Source organism: Adiantum capillus-veneris, chromosome 21 (genome assembly GCF_014529385.1).
Source record: "Adiantum capillus-veneris isolate H3 chromosome 21, ASM1452938v2, whole genome shotgun sequence".
NCBI lineage: Eukaryota > Viridiplantae > Streptophyta > Polypodiopsida > Polypodiales > Pteridaceae > Adiantum > Adiantum capillus-veneris.
This window is the reverse complement of record NC_140951.1, coordinates 58,734,424-58,755,827: the sequence shown is the minus strand read 5'-3', so window position 1 is coordinate 58,755,827 and position 21,404 is coordinate 58,734,424. Positions and strand designations below refer to the sequence as shown.

The window sequence follows — 21,404 nt, the reverse complement described above, 5'->3', positions numbered from 1 at the left end:
AGCGCCTCCCCTCCTGTGCGTTTTGAGATGCCAGTAACAACGTCCCCCTCCCCGTCTGCCGGTGCGTCACCGTTTTGGGCTAGCATTTTAAAACGCTAGCCTATGTGCTCCGCTGTGACAGCCATAGAGCCCCTCCCCCTTGGCGTTTTGAAATGTAACAACTGGAGGGTGTCTTGGTGTGGCTGTCACTTGGGTTATTTGTGGAGCTATGGCAGGTTTGCAAGATAAAGTGGCAGATTGTGGAGCGACTTGGGAGTCGAAGAGCTGTGGAGTGGCTCAAAAAGGAACGAGGAGATTGGAGCTCAAGAGAGGTTGTGGAGTCGCTTAGGAGTACCGGTGGGGTGGAATTGCTTGGAAGTTCGATGCGGCTTGCTGGACTTTTATGGCCCTTGGAGTGCAAGGAGTGCTAGTTTAGAGATCTTGCAACTTCAAAATGGCCTCCCCTTGCTTGAGTGCCCGTGACGACATCGACCATAGACAATCAAAAGCTATGGATAACGGATCGTCAACCATCCATTTAGCGGCCTATGCATCGGCATAGTTCTCAAGGAACCCGACAAGTTGTTTGGCTCGAGTTTGTGAAGTCAAAAGAAAATGGCGGAGCTCTCTAGAGGACAACGGTAAAGGTCAGTTGGATAAGGATGGCAATACCAGTGCTCAGTTAACTGCCTCGATACCCGAGAGGTACGACCACATTCATGATTGTGATTCGATGCTATGTTTGGCTCGAGAGTTTGAAGCCAAAGGCAAAAGCAGGAACTCACAGATAGACAAGGACAAAGGCAAGCTGGACAGAGATTGACAGAGGAGATCGGCATGGCACTCGTGGCGGTGGCCACAGTGGCCTCAACGTCAGATTTCTACTCAGATGATAGGTGTCACCACTAGCTTCAGCCAAAGAGAGAGGCTTGTGAGTGGCAGAGAGGGGCAATCCATGCTCCCTATAATTAATTTGGACCCTTGTGTTGGAGTTCAAGTTATTGGTGTTTGGACCCTGTTGAGAGGCACATGTTAGAAACTGACTCTGAATAGCTAAGTCGGATTTTGACTTATCGGATATTTACTGAGCTGTATTTTGCCAAGTCGGATGTAATTGTCTTTCAGTTGCAGTCTGCTGAATGTCTTGTGACTAGGTAGTTAAGTCGGATTTATCTATATAAGTGGGGAATGTATCTGCGCACGATGTATCTGTTCTCTGATATGAATGTGATGATGATGGTGTAGTGCAGTAACTATTCAGTGTATTGTCTCTGCTTACTCTGATATTCTTTGAGTAGTTATGTTTACTGTGTCTGAATTGTTGTTGATGAAGCATGGTGGAGTAGATTGTCATTCTTGTTGTGCATGATGTTCATGTGTTGACCTAACCCACAACACATTTGGCGATCCCGCTGGGTTAACGTTTATTTTCAAGTAATGATGCATGTCAGAGGGAGACAGGAGAGTAGGAAGAGTGTACTACACAAGGGCTCAAGCACAGGCTGGAAACATTGATCCATTTAACTATGATCATGACAATCAGCAATCACCCGATGCTCAGGGGCAGCAACCTGTAGACCAAGGAGGGGTAGGATCAGGAGCAGCAGGAGAAGGGAGAGTGAGGCAATTTATTGGAGCTTTATTCCTGGCAGGAAGAACCACCAGGAGAAGGATCCAGTTTGACCCACTTCAGGGGGCTACCAGGCAAAGACCTAGGAGACCACCACAACCCATTCCAATGGCTCAACCACCACCCAACCCAAAGGTCAAGGCAGCCAAGTTTAGAGCAGGGAGTAAGGAAGATGCTGACTGTCATGTGGCACAGTTTGAAACTAAGTGGCAGGCAAGTGGCTATCAGGTGATGTATGCTGATGGAGTTAAGATGGAACAGTTTGCTGCCACATTGGAAGGAAAGGCCATGAGTTGGTTCAGCCAATATGGCATTGCACATTTTGCTACTTATAATGCTTTGAAGCAGGCATTTCTGCAGAGATTTAGAAAGGAGAAGACTCCGACTGATGTCCTGAGAAAACTCAGAGACATTAAGCAAAATAAGATGCTGGTTGAAGACTATGCACAGAAGTTCAGAATTTTAGTAGAAAGATTGCAGGGGAATGAAAGACGCACTAATGAAATGTTAGCAGGTTATTTTTTGAAAGGATTGAGAAGCAGCTTAAAGGGAGCAGTAGCTAGCATTGATATTGCTGGAGGTCTGGATGACCTTGTTACTGCTGCTGTAAGGGTGGAGAAGAGACTTGGCATGACCAAGGCAAAAGGAAAAGAAGACAGTGACTCAGATTCAGATGAAGCATCTGAAGACACAGATTCCAGTGGGAACTCAGATTCAGACTCACCATCAAACAGTGATGAGGAAACAGAAAAAAGAAAGAAGAAACAGAGCAGTAAGAAGAAGAAAGTCAAGCAAAAGCAGAGCATTGAGCAAGATTTGGTAGGCAAACTTAAAAAGTTTGGTTATTCTGTTGTAGCACCTAAAGAAAAAGTGTATTGTCACATTTGTGAAAGGGATGGACATAGCATTGCTAGCTGTTGGTATAATCCAAAGAATAGAGGGCAGACAGGACCTAACATAGGAAGAGGAAGACCAGAAATTGGAGCAAATCAAGCAGTACCATTTAGGGGAAGACCACCATTTCAGAGGGCAAGACCTCCTAGACCTCCTTGGAGAGAGCAGGAGAACAATAATAATAGGAGACCCTGTGTGTACTGTGGTGCACCAGATCACTGGGTAGGTCCCAATTGTGCTTTATGGGTGAAGCATAGGGAAGAAAGGGGAATGCCCATTGTAAGGTACAATCAGCCCAAACAACCTGGAAATCAGCAACAGCAGCAGCAGCAAAACCAGCCAGCAGCTCAGGCAAATGTAATCTTGTTTGATGTGTTTTCTCAGGATGAGCAGATTCAAGATACTGACCAAGAACAGGAGCAGCAAGGGAATGAAGAGGAACATCAATGGGCTTGTGACTGCAACCAATGTGTGCAGGAGGATCATGTTGAAGTTCTAGCAGTGACTAGGTCTAAGGATAAAGCACCTTTGGATTGGAAGGAGCAAAAAGGGGTAAGAGACCAGGTTACAAAAAGGATTGCCAAACACCAGGCAAAGCAGGTGGATATTGAGGATGACCCAAAAGAGAAGGAAGAGCAGAATAATGGGAGCAAGGAGGTGGAGAATAACCAGGATAAGGATTGGTTTGAAATACTTATTAGCTCACCTCTTCAATTATCTTTGGATCAGTTGTTGCAATTGGTTCCAGCTTTCAAAGACAGATTGTTCAGAAAGCTGCAGAACCTGAATGGACTTGGCACAATGGACAGGCATTTTTCTCCAGCAGCAGCAAATAGAATTGATCCAGCAGATGTGGACTTTGTGGTACCAGTTATTAAAGTACACTTTCTTGGAGAAAATTTTGATGATGTGTTATTGGATGGAGGCTCTGGGGTGAATATTTTACCAGAGGCAGTGTACAAAAGAATGGAGTTGGGAGCTCTGGCTCCAGCACCTTTTCAGGTGAAAATGGCAGACCAATCTAGGGTACAACCTTTGGGAATTCTCAAAGCACACGAAATTCAGGTGTCAGGATTATCCTTTTTTGTTAATTTTGTGGTACTCAGAATGTCAGACTCAGCAGCTGAATATGAAATGCTGTTAGGAAGGCCTTGGTTCAGATTGGCTAAAGTAAGACAGGACTGGGGAGAAAATGTTGTCATATTGAAAAAAGGGAAAAAGAAAGTAACCACACCTATGAGGGGAAGGAAGATGGTTCCATTAAGTGAGAAACCACTGTTTGCTCAAACTATTAATTTTGCTGATGAGGTCACAGATGACCAAGAGGAAGAGTTCTTGAAGGCCAATCCAATTGTTGTACCTGTGTTTGAAGTAGATGTGGAAAGCATGTTACAGCAAGGTAAGGAACAGGATGAGCCAGATACAGGTTTAGCACCAGGACAGACAGTGCAAGGTAAGGAACTGTTACAGTTGGTGGACCAGAAATATGCTATGTCTGATAAGGAACAGATTCAGCAGGAAGAAAAGGAGGCCAGGGATATGGCTGAGAAAATTTATGAAAAGAAGTTTGGGGCATCTAGCAGGGTAGAAAAGGATGAACTTCAGGAGCTGAATTTAGGAACAGAGGTAGAACCAAGAATGGTCAAAGTGAGTGCACACATTCAAGGGGAATTTCTGGCACAGCTGTTGCAATTATTGGTTGATTATAAGGATGTGTTTGCTTGGGATTATTCTCAGGTGAGAGGCATTGACCCAGCACTACATCAACATATGATTAATTTGAAAGAGGGTGCAAAACCAATTGTGCAGCAAAGATATAGAATGAATCCTAACTTTGCCAAACAGGTGAAGGAGGAGCTTGATAAGCTCCTGGCAGTAGGGTTCATTAAACCTGTACATGAAGTATCATGGTTGTCTCCCATACTGGTTGTGCCAAAGAAAAATGGAGCCTTAAGAGTATGTGTGGATTATAGAAAATTGAATGCAGCAACCATTACTGATCCCTTTCCTATGCCATTTTGTGATGCTGTGTTGGATGCAGTAGCTGGTCATGAAATGTACAGCTTTCTGGATGGTTTTTCTGGTTATAATCAGATTAGTGTTGCTGAGTTGGATCAGCATAAAACAGCTTTTATAACTGAATGGGGAGCCTTTGCCTACACAGTGATGAGTTTTGGGTTAACCAATGGACCACCTTCATTTAATTTTGTTGCTCATAAGGTGTTTGAACCTTACTTACAGGACTTTATGAGAGTCTTTGTGGATGATTTCTCAGTGTTTGGAAAGAAGGATAAACATCTGCTACATCTGAAGCTCTGTTTTGAAAGATGCAGACAATTCAGGATGGCTCTGAACCCTTATAAAAGTGTAATTGCTGTGAGGAGTGGAATACTTTTAGGACATGTGGTGTCAGAAGCAGGAATGGCCATAGATGTCAAGAAAATAGAAGCCATTCAAGCAGCACCAGTTCCTACCAATGTTAAAGAATTAATGAGGTTTGTTGGACAGACAAAGTGGCACTCCAGATATTTGAGGTATTTGTCTAATGTATGCTTGCCATTAACTCAATTAACAAAGAAGGATGTGGCATTTGTATGGGATGAGCCTCAGCAGAAATCATTTCAGATGTTGAAGAAAATGATATCAGTAGCACCAATTTTGCAGCCACCTGATTGGTCATTGCCTTTTCATGTGTTTGTTGATGCCTCGGATATAGCAATAGGAGCTGTACTGATGCAGGAGAAGGAGAAGGGATGGTTCAGACCTGTGTATTATGCAAGCAGGGTTCTCACAGGTGCAGAAAGAAACTATCCTGTGACAGAAAGAGAAGCTTTAGGGATGGTATATGCATTGAATAAGTTCAGGCATTACTTGTTGGGGAACAAGATAGTTTTTCATGTTGATCATCAGGCCTTGTTGTATTTGATCAAGAAGCCACTTCTTACTGGAAGGCTTGCAAGATGGATGTTGTTGTTGCAGGAGTTTGACTTTCAGATTGAGCATACTCCTGGGAAGGAGCATGTAATTGCAGATTATTTAAGCAGGATTGAAACAGGTGAAGCACCTACTGGGGTAGATGATGCACTTCCTAATGCTCAGCTGTTTGATGTGCAGACTGCTGTGACTGATTCTTGGTATGATCAGTTGCTGATGTTTTTGACTGATGGAACTATACCAAGGGAGTTCAATGCTGATCAGAGAAGAAAATTTGCACTGAAAACCAGACCCTATTTAGTTATTGCAGGGGCACTATATAAGAAAGGAATTGATCAAGTGATAAGAAGATGTGTGCCAGAATTTGAGCAAAGTGCAGTCTTGCAGGAAGCACATTCAGGCACAGCAGGAGGGCATTTCTCTGGAGATATTACAGGGAAGAAGATTTTGCAGGCTGGATTATGGTGGCCCACAGTTTTAAAGGATGCACATGATTATGCCAAAAGATGTGTAATTTGTCACAAAACAGGTCAACCTGATTCAAACAGGGATAGGATGGGGGATCATCCTATTTTGCCTTTGGAACCTTTTCAAAAGTGGGGTTTGGACTTTGTAGGACCTGTTAAACCAACTTCCAAGAGGGGATGCAGATACATTTTAGTGGCTACAGACTATTGCACTAAGTGGGTAGAAGCAGTAGCATTGAAGGATAATAAAGCTTCAAGTGTGGCCAGATTTCTTTATCATAACATTATGACCAGGTTTGGGTGTCCAGTGGAGCTGGTGAGTGACAGAGGAACTCATTTTCTGAATGAAGTAATTTCAGAGCTAACAAGGACACATATGATTATGCACAAGAAGTCTACAACATATCATCCACAGGCTAATGGTCAGGCTGAGAGCTCCAACAAAACACTGATAAGGATTTTGAAAAAGATTGTGACAGAGAATCAGAAGGATTGGGATGATAAGTTGGATTCTGCCTTATGGTCCTTTAGAACAGCTTTCAAAGTCACTACTGGTATGACACCATTCAAGCTGGTGTATGGGCTGGAAGCTGTGGTGCCTATGGAGTTTGTGGTACCAAGTTTAAGAGTCTCAGCAGAGAAGCAGTCTCCAAAGTTGTCAGTACTACATAGGAACAAATATCTGATGCAGCTGGAGGAGGATAGGTTGGTAAGCTCTTACATTACTGAAGTCATACAAAGAAGAAGACAAGCATGGGTGACCAAGAATGTGAAGTTCAAGATCTTTCAGGTTGGAGATTGGGTAATGTTGTACAACTCTAAGCTGGGACCACATCCTGGTAAATTGTCATTGAGATATCAGGGACCATATCAGATTGTGCAGGATAAAGGACAAGGGACATTCATCATAGTTGATGTGTTTGGTACAAGAGTGGAAAAGGCAGTTAATGGTTTCAGGCTGAAGAAATTTCAGGGAAAGCCACCTCATTTGGACTGGCCAAGTGTAGCCTGTATGACTGTAATACCCCTACAGCCAGGAGATTCAGAATCAGCAAAAGGAAAAGGCAAAATGCTGGCTTGCATGGATTTTAGGAGGTCTTTTCATAGTATCCCATATAATTCACAGGTTGGAGGAAGCAGGCAGTTCCAAAGTGCACATCCGATTCAGCATTGCAGATGTTGGAAGAGTACCTGTGTCGGAACTGACCAAGTCGGAATTTTTAATAAGAAATTATTAGGCCCGATTAATAGCCTCGGGGAGCGTGCTGAAAAGAAGTTTCGTAGCACTTCAAGGATACCGGGTGGAGATATGTGTGCATGGTGCAACGAGTATAATCATACATGCAACAAAAGTTCAGTACGTCCAGTTCACATGCAGCAGCGCAGAGGATTCGGGTTTTCGCTTGAAAAAGCCTTATTCAGTCCTGCCATGCCGAAAGCAAAGCAATTGGTGGCCATGCAACCATAGCCTGATGAGGAGCAGCCCGAAGGTTCGGGGCGACGTTTGAGAAGCAAAGCTTTGCCAATGCGGCTTGATGTAAGCAGTGCAGACGAAAACAGTGACTCTGCAGAAGAGGAAACGCCAACGCCGACTCCTGTGTCAGAAGGTAAGGTGATGCAAGCATTAATGGACCCTTTTATGGACTTCAAAGTTGACATAGATTGTCAGGCAGAGCGCAACGCCATATGGTTGCAGCAGGTAGGATTGTATGAGTTTGCGATTCTGCCTTGGGAAGAATGTAGAAACAATGTGTATGCAAAGTCTCAGTTGGAAATACTTAGGAAGACTAAGGGGAGAGTGTCACCGCATGTGATACTCAGTGTGGAGTTGGTGTCTGAGGTGTTCAAGCTGCCTTTGTATCCCAATACACCTATTCCAAAGTGTTCAGAGGAAGCACTGAAAAAGGAGTTTGGTCCAAGAGAAGGAGGCAGGCAGTATTACATGTTAAAGAATGTGGCATATGCTAGGAGAGAGCAGCTTAAGTGGTACTTGGAGAGGCTATGCTTTATTGTGAAGTTTGACTATATGTCAAAAGAAAACTTTGCTCCATTGAGCTATGCAGAGCAAGGAGGAGAAGTGAGCTGGGCCCACTGGGTGTATGAAAAGTTGGCAGCAGAGATTCATTCCTCAGACAAAAGGAAGACACAGGCAAATAGTAGGTTATGTGGTTACTTGTCAGCATTGTTCTTTTTTGCACAGAGAGTACAGAGTGGTGAAGCAAGGTGGCCTGTGAAAGCAGAAAAACTGGTGCAGGAGAAGCAACAGCCAGTTCAGATTGAGCAGCCTATCATGGTGCATTCTGAAAAGTTAGGATTTGTGAAGATTAATGCCAAGCATATGGAGGCTTATGAGGATTTGGTGAAAGCCAAATATACTCCAGGAGAGGCCTTTGAAGAAATCACAGCAAAAATGCAGTTTGCAGATTTTGGCACCATGGATGTTGATTCACCAATGCAGGTAAAAGCAGAGGAAACACCAATAAAGCTTGGTAACAATTGAACTCGTGACTATGTTAACAATATTACATCTACTCCTAGTTGCAGATACGTGAAGTGCCATGCCAAGGAGGAACCCTACGCTTTGATGGTCACACCCCTTCGCCCAAAAGACGTGTCTCTTCGGCAAAAGCCACACTCCTTCGATGATTGGCTGATCACACCCCTTTGCTCTACGGGTGGGACTCTTCGCCGAAAGGATGTGCCTTTACGTCTAAAGTCACGTCTCTTCACCAAGAGACATGTCTGTTCATTTGTGTCTTTTCGTCTCCTATATAAGGAGCCCTTGTATCATACATTCAATCAATCAATCAGAGAGTTTTAAGTCTTGTTTCTGAGTACAGTTCAAGTTAAGTCTTAATCATGAGTTTAAGTAATTAGTGAAGGATTAGCAACTAGAATCCTCACAGTGGTTTCAGAGCAAAGTTTCTTACCAAGACCCGAAGGTTGTGAGCCTCTCACCCTTGCCGCTACACTCTACCCTATCCCGGAGTTGTATGGAAGTAACAGAAAGATGGAATACACACAGACCAGTATGAGGTAATTCGAAACCCTCTTTTCTAAATACATAAATAACTCAAGAGAAGGCGATGTGTGTATGGGACATACCTGCTGCAATTCTGGACTTTATTTAATTACCCACTAAGGGCGTCCAACCTTGGCCGGCCAACTCCCTTTATTAATCAAGGCCATTTGAAAGCACCCTTTGGTTTAAACCAGCCATCGTTATCAGCTTCAACATGCAGCGCAGAATCAATTTCTCTACCTCTCTCTCCCAGGCAGCCAACACTGGCAACTCCGGCCCTTTGCACATCGTCTCCCGTGCCGTGGGCCTAGCCGATGAATATCAATAGACTGCTTTCCTATACATCTCGTACATAGACGAGGGTCCCGACGCAGTCTGTTAGGTGAAGCGGAATGATTGTTTGCGCTTTGCTCAAGATGAGTGCTCCGAACTGTGCTCAAGGTTCCTTTTAGTTCTTATGGAAGGGAGAGCCTTCCATTCTTAATGGAAAGTGCTATGATCACAAACAAAGTGAATGGACACTGTGCATGGAAGTGTATGAGACTGAGAGATAGAGACAGAAGAGAGATACGACACCAGAGACGTTGTAAAACCCTCCTCCGAAGGCCCCAGTCTCGTCGCCGAGAGTGGTCTACTTATTGATTGCACAAAGTGGTACAATGACGATGCAATGGACTGATGCAACCTGGGACTATGTCGGTGACGACAACGACGACGACTTTAGGGCTGAAATCTACGGCCTTTCTACTGCTGTCCAAAAACGCTGGGGATTGAAATTTGGGACTGTTTTCGGTGGCGGGAAATGACTATTTTGTCTGCGTTTTTGAGGGCTGAAAGTGACGATACTCTGCAAGTCTTTATGGTGAATCTGATGCTAATCATGCATGCTGAAAACGCTGCCTATCTGCGGCCAAATGGGCTGAAAATAGAAAACGCTGATCTGGTACTGTAGCGTTAGTGAAAACATTGAGACTGTGAGGGTGCTGGCGATGGAGCAAATCTGAAAACAGCATGGGCTAGAGAGACTGTGGGCGACACCAATCTGGAAACGCTAGGGCTTAGTGTAGACGATGATGAAGACCAAAAACGCCAAGGCAATGGGAGAGGAAAACGCCAGGCTTGGGGGGTATTGCGGGTTCTTGCTGAGAAGATGCCTGTGGAGAGGGGAGCTCCTGCTGCCTCTTCTGCCAGAAAGTGCTAACTTGGGTTTGCTTATATATTTTCTTAGCAAAATTGCCCTACCTACTTTTGTTGGGAAGTCACTTAAAAATAATAAGTGAAAGATGTCAAAAATAGGGAAAATAGGCTAAATGCACTGGAAAAATCCCCTAACTGATTCTAATGGATTCTGATGGAAATACTGATGATTATGCTGTGTGCAACCAGAGGATATGCATTTACACCAAGTGATTGGGCATGCACGGTCTACGAATAGACTCACAAAAGTGCCAGATCACTTCTAATCTAAACTGACTGGAATGATTGAACTCTGATCATGATGTAGCTTGTCCACGGACACATAGGGTTGGATGTGTCACGTGACACAATCTTGCCAGCGTACCCTCTCTTGACACCTGAAGTAATTATTATTTTTGATACTCTAGAGCCGGAACTCGTTCCGAACATAGTTTTCTGCTCTCGGAGCACTCGTCCCAAAACCTGTTCCTGAACCAGAACCTGTTCGAGAGTTCTCTTTGAGGTGTAACCATGCCGAATTCTCAGGACGGAGGAGGTCAATCTGACGATGCCCTGACTCTTATAAAAGAGAAAATGGTCACACTTTCCACGAGCCTCGTGTCACTTCACACTCGTTTCGATCAGATGCAGATGCAAAACACTTCTCGAAGTCGTCCTGCTGCTTCTTGGAATACACACACAGCATCTTCCACACCTTCTTCTGAAGCTTCAGTGGACGAATTAAATGAACCAAATCCAACTGATGAGGTAGACAATTGTGAACTTCAATTACTTTATAAAATTTTTAATGCTGCACAGAAGAAGAAGCTTGATGTTGAACTGTCGGAACCGTATAATGGTCATCGTGACAAGCGCGTGTTGGACCAATGTCTATTCAAAATGGAGGTCTACTTATCAAACACAGACTTAGTTGAGAGTAAAAAGTTGCACTTGCTAGTTCTCTGCTCAAGGATACAACATTTCTTTGGTGGCAACGACGGGTTGCTGATGGTAAACACTCACCTTCTTGGGATGAATTCTGGCGTGCTATTCGCAAGGCGTTCGAGCCTGCCAATGCGGATTTTCATGCCCGGTCCTCTCTTCTCCGCCTGAGCCAAACAAGTTCCTTGGCTGCGTACATCATAGAGTTCCAAAGGCCAACTCTGGAGATAGAGACCCTTAGTCCCTCTGATAAACTTCACACCTTTATCGACGGACTCAAACCCAACCTGAAGGACGATGTACACAAATACAACCCTACCACCTTGGATGCTGCAATTGCCTATGTGGAGCGTCTTGGCAATAATCAATACCCTATACGGAATTTTCTCCCTGGTGATAGATCTTCAAATAGCACTCGCTTTTCACAGCGCGATCGCAGAGACAACTATAGCCAAAGTCAGCAACATTAGTCACACAACAAACCACATCACCTTATTCAACTTCAAGGTTCTATTCTCAAGATCGACAATCTCAAAGTAGATCTTTAAATGTTCCTCCACTTGATCGTGGTAAAGGACGTGATTTTTCTCAAGATTGACATTCCAATACTCAACAAGGCTCTTCCTCAAATGCATCTTTGACTTCAGGGAGGGATTATGTACAATTTGCGGTGGTGACCATATATGGTATCGATGTCCAAAGAGACCAAGTCCGTCTAATCTGAAAAGAAATTCCAACACGGAAACATCATCGAATGCTGAACAACCAGATTTTGCTAAGGATAAAGGAAAATCAGTGCTCAATACAATTCGTGTCTCCGAGGATACGACTATTTTTATGAAGCATGCTCAATGCAATTCTTCAGTTTTGGAGCCTCTTTCAAAGCGAGTTTTGAGCCTTCTTGGAACTCTCAATGGTCGCTCCATCAATATTTTGGTGGACAATGGATGCTCGAATAATTTCGTCAACACTTGGATAGTTCAACAGCTTGGTTTTCCAACTCAGAAGACATCTCACTTATATGATGTGGAATTAGCAGATGGATCAATTTTGACTTATGATCATATAGTTTGACAATTGCGATATTCAAAGTTATGCAGATCAATTGGATTTCGAAGTCATGCCTTTATCTTATTACGACAAGATTCTTGACCAGCATTGATTATTTCAATATGATCCAGCAATTAGCTTTCAAGGACATACTATCAATTTGTTCAAAGGTGGACGTGAATTGATTTTACACGGGCTTTATCATGAGGAACCAGTTATTCAAGCCTCACGTGTACTAGTCAAACGGCACGATACAGTGGCTTATGAAACGAAGATGATTTTTGATGCAAAAGCAGAAATTCTAATTGAATAATTTTTGAATTCATTAACTTCTCCTAAATCAAGCCAGAAGTTTTTCCAAAGTAATACTTCATTGCCAGACAAAGAAAACGACATAGTTGCAGATTCTGAGTTTGAAGACGACTATGCTTTCTTTGATTCTTTACTGGATGATGATATGCCAATTACAAGTCATGAAGTGACAGTTTTTGAAGATGATTCTGAAGAATTTTGGGAGATGATTACATTCTCAAGCCAAAATCCTTCATAAAGTTGAAGTTACCCCATCTCAAGAGTACCTTGAGAAGATTTCCTCTTCCCGAAATATTTCGCAGTTACTGGAAGATTTTGAACCAGAAATCTTACATCGCATGAAGGATTTTGAAGATCAATCTCTTGTTGCAGTCAACCTGATTATGCCAGATTTCTCTAAAAAGTCTTTGAATAATGCAATGACATGGGATTTAGCAGTCAAAGCAAAAAGGTTTCACAAGAAGCAAAGGTTTTCGATAACTCAAAGATTGTACATTTTCGGAGATTCAATGCTTTTCGAGCGTTCTATTGTCACATGCACATCTAACCCTATGTGTACGTGGACAAGCTACTTTATGACTGGGGTTCAGTTCGATCGAGTTCAGTTAGCTTAGGAAGTGTTTTAACACTTTTGTGAGTCTGGTCGCAGACCGTGCATGTCCAGACACTTAGAGTAGATGCATAACCTCTGGTTGCACATAGCATGACCATCAGATTTCAGTCAGAACACATCAGGAGCATTTTTACAGTGCATAGACCTATTTTCCCTATTTTAGCCATTTTTCACTTATTATTTTTAAGTGACTTTTGTTCGGAAACTAGGAAATTTTGACAAGCATGTACATAAGAGCGCTAGCATTTTCTAGTAGAAGAGGGAGCATGAAGCCAGCCTTCAACATGCACCTTCATAACAAGACCTTTCCCGACAACAAAACATAGAGTTTTCAACCAACAAACCAAAGAAGAGCCTAGCGTATATCATCAAGATCAGCTAGCGTTTTGCAGACAACAGGAGAAGCCTGGCGTAGCAGATTCTAGCAGTTTACCTAGTGTTTCTGCAGCAGACCCCAATCTAGCCCTAGCATTTTTGGAGCAACACAACAACCCAACGTTTTGCAGTTCCTCGAAGATAGAACCTAGATTAGCATCAGCGTTTTTAGTTTTCAGTAGTCAGACACAGCAGTAGAAGTCCCAAACCTCGCAGATCTCACCTTCCCGCAGCAGATCCTCGCCGCACGGTCAAATCTTCGAGCGTTTGCAATTTCAGCCCGAAAAACGTAGAGCTGACATCGCGTTGTTGTTGCATTGTCGTCGTCGTCGTCGTCACCTACATAGAGTCAGAATTCACCAGATACAAGATTTACACATTTCAGCCCGTCTCATCGTCGTCCTCATCGTTGTCGACATCATCAGCAAGTTCATTGCATTGTAGAGATTTGTGCAATCAATAGTAGACCGCTCTCGCCATAGAGAGTGGGGCCTTCGGAGGAGGGTTTGACAACATTCTCGTGATGTATTCTTCTCTCTCTATCTCTCACTCTCATGCACCTTCATTCACAGTGTCTTATCACTTTGTTTATGATCACTTGCACTCTCTCACTAAAGAAACGGAAGGCTCTCCCTTCCATAAGTAAAAGGAACAATTGAGCACAGTTTGGATCACTCATCTTGAGCAAAGTTCAACATTCACTTCCGCTGCACCTTACATTGGTATTAGAGATTTGGTAGTGTTCTGTATAACTCAAGGAAAGAACCACAATTTTTTTTTGCTTGTTGCGATCGCACGTAACCCAAGTCCTCTTGGGCGTGTCAATTCCTAATCGTGTTTTGAAGAGTGACAGTAAACCCAAGAAAGAAGGGCTTGTCCAACCTCCCCTTGTTTCTCTTTTCACTTATTGAGAGCGTACCGTGCACTCAGCGGCCGGCCAATCGACATGAGGTGGGAAAAAGCAACCTTGGTGTGAGCGCAAGGCTACCAAGGAGTGCGCCCGCGGGAAAGAGAAGAGCTCGGGTAAGAGAAAATCCTTCTCTAATACGGATTGCAAGCTAAAGAAGAACCTTTAGAACCACAAGACTCTAGAACCTCAAGAACGTCAAGACTCCAGAACCTCAAGACTCAAGAACCCAAGAACCCAAGACCCACAAGATCCCAAGTTCCTCCTGAACTTAAGAACCCAAGACTCCACTGTATGGTTATTACCCGAAGCGGAATGGATACTTCGCATGGAGGTGATGAGCATGGCAGTGGCGAAGAAGAATTTTCCCCACCGGGAGGTTTTTTTGACCCTCCCCGTTGGCCCATCTACGCCAAAGATTGCACAAGATCCTATGGAGGCTTTCGACAAGATGATGATGGACAGGAAGTTAGCTAGGGAAGCAAGAAAGGTAGAATTGGCTCGTGAACGCGAAGAAAGAAAATCAGAAATGGATCGTAGACACGAAGACAGAAGGGTAGCCTTGGAGCGTGAGCGTGAGCAAGCGTGCTTGGCGGCCGAAGACAAAAGGGTAGCCTTGGAGCGTGAGCATGAGTAAGCGCGCTTGGCGGCCGAAGACAAAAGGGTAGCCTTGGAGCGCGAGCGTGAGCAAGCACGCTTGGCGGCCGGACAGAGAGACCAACACATGCAACAAGTTGGTCCTACTTTTTTCTAATGTGCAAGCGCAGATTGATAGAATCAGGGGAAGGAGACTCTCTTAGTCTCTTCTTTTCCAAAGCATGACACACATGATTTGCATGATAATGATAAGCATGATGAATTGCATGATCAAGATGTGATTATTGACGAGCATGATGATTTGCATGACAAAGACGTGATTGTCCACAAGGATGATGTTTTAGTTAATACTTTGTCTAGTGAAGCTAACCTCATTGCAAATTTGATCAATCACGAAGAACCGATCTTGGCTCTCAAGTCGAGGTCCAAAGAACCCCCACAAGAAGTATTATGTGTTCGAATGATTAGTCAGCACGCATTGTTCGAGTGTTTCATTCGTGATGCTTTCTTGTATTTTAGTCGCCGTCCTTATGTGATCTCTTTTCATAGGCATGCCATATTGCACGATGAACACGATTCACTCATGAATGAGCACAGATATATGCGGATTACCAATGAAAAGAAGAAATGTTTGCATTCAAGAAATTTACATTCCATGCCTCTTCCTTGGCATGACACGGTATCCAAGAGATCACAAGAAGGATTAAGCATCAAGCATCGGCATTTCCATTGTGATTTGCCATAGTTGATTGATTTAGATTAGAAGGACAAGTTTCGAATCCATTGTTTGCGTATGTTTGATGAACGGTTTAGCATTCCATCTATATGTTCATCTATTTTGCATGCACAATCTTTCAAGAAGACTAGAATTTTTCCAGTCACTTTACATGGAATAGGTATGTTCATGATTTTGTGTTGAAAGTGGTTTCATCCTCAAAGATTCTTGAAGAAGGTAGATGCATGACTATGGACGAAGTTGAAGCATTGAAGAAGCCACAAATGACTTTGTGTCGCTTCGGTGCGGCCCAAAGAAGCAAGCATTGTAGACTTTTATGAAGTTCAAGTATGACCCAAGCATCAGAGTGGGCTGGCAAAGAGTCCTTTCTAGGATTCCAGACGCTGTTGGCGATCTTCCTTGACGCCATACAGTTCCGTACCAGTACCTCACTTTGAAAAGGAGGGGATGTCACGTGCACATCTAATCCTATGTGTATGTGGACAAGCTACTTCGTGACTAGGATTAGTTTAGTCTAGTTCAGTTAGCTTAGGAAGTGTTCTGGCACTTTTGTGAGTCTGTTCGCAGACCGTGCATATCCAGACACTTAGAGTAGATGCATAACCTCTGGTTGCAAACAGCATGACCATCAGATTTTAGTCAGAACCCATTAGGAGCATTTTTACAATGCATAGACATATTTTCCCTATTTTAGCCATTTTTCACTTATTATTTTTAAGTGACTTTTGTTGGGAAACTGGGTAGGGCAATTTTGACAAGCATTTATATAAGAAACCCTAGCGTAAGCACTTTCTGGTAGAAGGGGCAGCAGGAACCCAACATTCAACAGGCACCTTCTCAGCAAGACCTTCCCTGGCAACAGCAAAACATAGCATTTTCAGCCAACAGACCAAAGAAGAGCCTAGCGTTTTTCATCAAGATCAGCCAGCATTTTGCAACAGCAGGAGAAGCCTAATGTTAGCAGATTCTAGCAGTTTACCTAGCGTTTCTGCAGCAGGCCCCAATCCAGCCCTAGCGTTTTTGGAGCAGCACAGCAAGCCAGCATTTTGCAGTTCCTCGACAATAGAACCCAGTTTAGCATCAACGTTTTCAGTTTTCAACAGTCAGACACCGCAGTAGAAGTCCCAAACCTCGCAGATCTCACCTTCCTGCAGCAGATCCTCACCGCATGGTCAGATCAACGAGCGTTTGCAGTTTCACCTCGAAAAACACAGATTTCAACATTTGCGTTTTCAATGCGTCGTCATCGCATCGTCGTCATCGCCGTCGTCACTGACATAAGTGTCAAAATTCAATAGATGCAAGATTTGCAGATTTCACCTATTAGCGTTTTTAGATTTCAGCCCATCTCGTCGTCGTTCTCATTGTCGGCAAGTCCATTGCATTGTAGATATTTGTGCAATCAATAGTAGACCGCTCTCGCCATAGATGTGGGGGCCTTCGGAGGAGGGTTTGACAACATTCTAGTGTCATTATTCTCTCTCTATCTCTCAATCTCATGCACCCTCTCCCACTAAAGAAACGGAAGGCTCGGCTCTCCCTTCCAAAAGTAAAAGGAACACTCATCTTGAGCAAAGTTCAACATTCACTTCCGCTGCACTTTACATCTATCAACATCAGAAGTCATTTCTTTGACACGCGCTCTCATTTTAAATGGGAGAGAATGTCACGATTGTGACTATATTAACAATATTACATCTACTCCTAATTGCAGATACGCGAAGAGCCATGCCAAGGAGGACCCCTATGCTTGGATGGTCACACCCCTTCGCCCAAAAGACGTGTCTCTTCGCCAAAAGCCACACTCCTTCGACGACTGGTCACACCCCTTTGCCCAATGGTTGCAGCTCTTCGCCGAAAGAATACGTCTTTACGTCTAAAGTCATGTCTCTTCACCAGGAGACATGTCTTTTCATTTGTGTCTCTTCGTCTCCTATATAAGGAGCCCTTGTATCACACATTCAATCAATCAACATAGAGTCTTCTAAGCCTTGTTTCTGAGTACAGTTTAAGTTTCTCAAGTCTTAATCATGAGTTTAAGTAGTTAATGATGGCTTAGCAACTAGAATCCTCACAATCAGCAAATGCTACCCTCCCTTCTCAGCTTTGCCCAAATTGGCAACATTGGGAAACCCCCTGTTCTACCCCCGCCTTCTGCAAGTCAAACTGCAGAACACCCATTATGTTTACGCTACATGGCAAATTTGCTATACATGGCAGGGGTAGAAGCCCCGCTCATGCAAATCCACCCTTAGTACTCCATACGCAAATATCTGCATGTGTCCCAACCGTCTGGGTTTTTTGCCATATGCGCCCATAACTAACAAAGCTCATATTTCAAAGTAGATGGAGATGAACAATGTTTGCAGCCATGATGGGCCATGTGTGTACTCTGCTACTAATGATAGATATGTGTCTGCAACTACTGATTACAGATGTGTGCACTTTACTAATGCTGAGTTGATTTGTGATGATCCTGTACTTAGGTAAGTCTAATTCCAGCAAGGCTGTGATAGGATTTGACACCCTTCTTCTTTTCAAATGGCCATCAGTGTCAACTAAGAAGAATACAATTGTTTTGAAAAGAAGGTGGTCAATACAAAAAGCCCTTTAGAAACAAAAAGGCATAAGTTAGTTCAAGTAGGAGTGAACAGTGAGTCTCAGAGGTCCTTCCATAGGGCCAATCGAAGAAGGGAGATAAATGAAATCCTTAGTTACTTCGATTAGAGGATGTTCCTGCACAAGTACAAAATGGTACTAGACCCTGCGGAAAGCTAGCCCACATGGCATTTCCAGGCATGTACATGCGCTACGCGCGCACAAGCCTAATACAGCAAAGCTTGCCACTGCCTGAGTGTTCATCCCTTGCACTACCTGCTCTTATAGTGGGTTGGGCGAATGCCGCAATTTGCACCACAACATGATGCGTTAATGGATGGAACTTTGATTTCAGTGTCGATGGAAGGGCAACCCTAAAATTTTGTCTGTCGAGTAGGAAAGGCAAACTCTTAGGAACCCTGTCAAATGCCATTTTAAGGGAACTTTCAAATCCAAACACTGGTAATAGTGACAATGCTACAATGGGCAAGGCCAATAAAAGAAATTGCTGAGGGATTGTAACGCCCTCAATAATACAGGGGCGTTCCATTACTACGCCAACAGGAAAACCTATCAAAACAATTTGTCTTAAACTATACCATACTAGATAGGCATTTTAGTTCAAATCTACAGACAAAATAAGAAAAATAGCACAACTTAACCTCACAGGATACGCCCACTTCATGCTGACGCACCTAAACAACAACCTTTGATCCAAGGCAACACACAAACCTTATGGCATATTAAAAGCCCTGCTGCATGATGCCAGTATTTGTTGTATATATTACATCAGTTTTATAGTCTCTCAACATTGCTCAGCCCCAGTTACTTTGAATTAGATACATTATCTTCCCTTACAAAGCAGAGAGCCATACAAGTGGCTCGTAGAAAGCACTCTGATGCAAAGGGTACAAATTGTAATCAGCAGGGCAACCAGGCAAAAGTGTCCATGTCCGCAAGTTCGAATCGTACGACAGCATGTGAGCACTCCCTTTCAGAACAAAAAAAAGCTTGCTGCAACCATTGCTGGCAATTATGAAATCGGTGCCATCGGACCCCATCACCATTGTCTCCAGTAGATCAAGAGGTATACAAGTGATAAAATCCCATGCGTCAGAATTATCGCACATTGTCCAAACACCCACCGAGCTGTGCTGCACAATGGGGAGCTGACCCAGCTTGCATTCGGGTGCCTCCTCTCCTAAACACCTAGCCACAAGATAGAGCATGCCTTCACAAACTGCTATCTGCGGCAAGCGCCTCCATAAATTGGTTTTCGGATCCTCCTCATTGATGAAAGATGGCAAGTGCTGAAGGTGCATTGTATGCCCTACATTGTTGGTCATGTCGTACGACAATAAACTGCCCGCATTGCTATCCACACACTTTAGTATGTCTGGGTGCCTCACTACAGAGCGGGATGTCGAAAATGACAACCTTGCTGAGATAGTATTCCTGACCGTCCACTTCTCGGAGATAGACTCATACATGAAAGGGAGATATGCATCGGTAGCATCATCATTCCACATACCAAAAAGAATCATCACATGATAGGAGCCCTTTAAACTATTTGCTACCATGGCCACAAGTTGAGGACCATGCGCAGAACATCGTAGAGGAATTGCAGGAAGATGCTTCCACTGGTTAGTTAGAGGGCTCCCTACGACAAGCGATGGCGGGCGGGCGGCATCTGTTACAAAACAAAATAAACCCCTTGAAGCTGCCACAAGCCGTCCGAATGGGGGGGTTGGGACAACAGCCCAGCAATTCAAATGGACATCAAAAACAGCAAGGCAAGGTCCTGAGGAAGACGAATGCTCTACCATAAGCCGTGGCCGTCCACAGTCGGGGTTCCCGGCAAAATTTTCTGCAAATGAGGGCGAGAAAATGGAGTCTCGCCACAATTTACACACAGTGCGAGCTCGAACCAGATCAAGGAGGGGCAATCTGGAAGCCACGATGTTGGAAATAATGAGGTCATGGGGGAGATGATGGTGAGATTCAATGGAAGAAACACTATCCCAATGGGGGCAGGGAGCGTCAAAAGGGCTGCTCGTGGATTTGTTGCGAAGAGGGGGAAGTAAAGATGGTAGCTTGCTCTCTGAGGAGGAATGGAGTACCTCTATCTCTGTGTTTATGGTGGATGAGCTCTTGTCGCAAAGCTTTCGCCTTTTACGAGATGATCCATGGTGAAATCCAGCATCGCTCTCCACAGAGACATTCGTGCCTCTTACGCCTCCCTCGCCCATCGCTGATGATGCAAATTTCGAAAGAAGCTTTTTGATGCAGACGACGAACCGTACCGGCGACGAGCAATTGTCAATCTGCGATCACTTGTGATGTCATTTCTCCAAAGTGAGGAGGTGCGCTTGATTAATTTGATCAGTAGGTGATACACTTTTCGAAAACAAAAAGCGAATCTTTGGCAGATGGGCGGAGAAGCAAGTGGCGCCATGTGGCATGAAGGTCCCGATTGTAGGTTGTGCAGCGTAGAAGGGAGAGGAGCACATGCAGACGTAGCATGCGAAGCCGACGCGAAGTTGACGAGCAGATACGAAAGCAGGATTTTTTTAAAAAATTTTGTTATACGATAAGACCTCTGAAGCAGATCAACTGGGTGCTAAAATGGTTACGGGAGTTTCAATTAGTTATTGATAGATCAATGGGGGCTCGAAACTGGGAAAATCCTTTTGTTAAAGGTAGTGAAGTATTCACTTGAGAGGACACAAGGAATCCCAGATAGCATCTCAAGAAGTAATGAATAAACAGCGAGTAGAGCGAGCAGTAGAGAGTACAGTAGAAACAATAAATTTATATGTCAGACCCATTTCAGAAAACAATCTATTTGTGAGAATCTACAGTAGATACCATTTTTGATTGACGAGCGAAAAGAAGTAGTGTGCTCACCCGTTTGGGTTGGGGGGGGGGGGCTCGTAACCAATCCTTCCTAATTTTTATAATACGAGGGAACATCTCATTCCTAGGACAACGTGCAAATTTGAGTGTGTTCATTTCACTATGTTCTCAGCGATCGAGAGTAGAATATGGTAGTTTTTACTTACCGCTCACTCAAATATCTCGTGTTTGTAAATGTGCAAGAGTTGTGTCGAGGCTTCTTTATAAGTTGACTGCAATGAAACATAATAGTATTGCAAAGGTATGAAAATTAAGT

General features: G+C 43.8%; 1 protein-coding gene across 1 annotated transcript; it reads right to left on the bottom strand.

The window, feature by feature from the left end:
- Positions 1 to 18,940: 18,940 nt before the first annotated feature.
- Positions 18,941 to 20,510, bottom strand: LOC147431008 (F-box/kelch-repeat protein At3g61590-like). The gene has a single exon (XM_086493522.1). It carries the CDS (start codon positions 20,479 to 20,481, stop codon positions 19,087 to 19,089), a length of 1,395 nt encoding a protein of 464 aa, XP_086349648.1. The 5' UTR covers positions 20,482 to 20,510; the 3' UTR covers positions 18,941 to 19,086.
- Between the last annotated feature and the right edge of the window lie 894 nt (positions 20,511 to 21,404).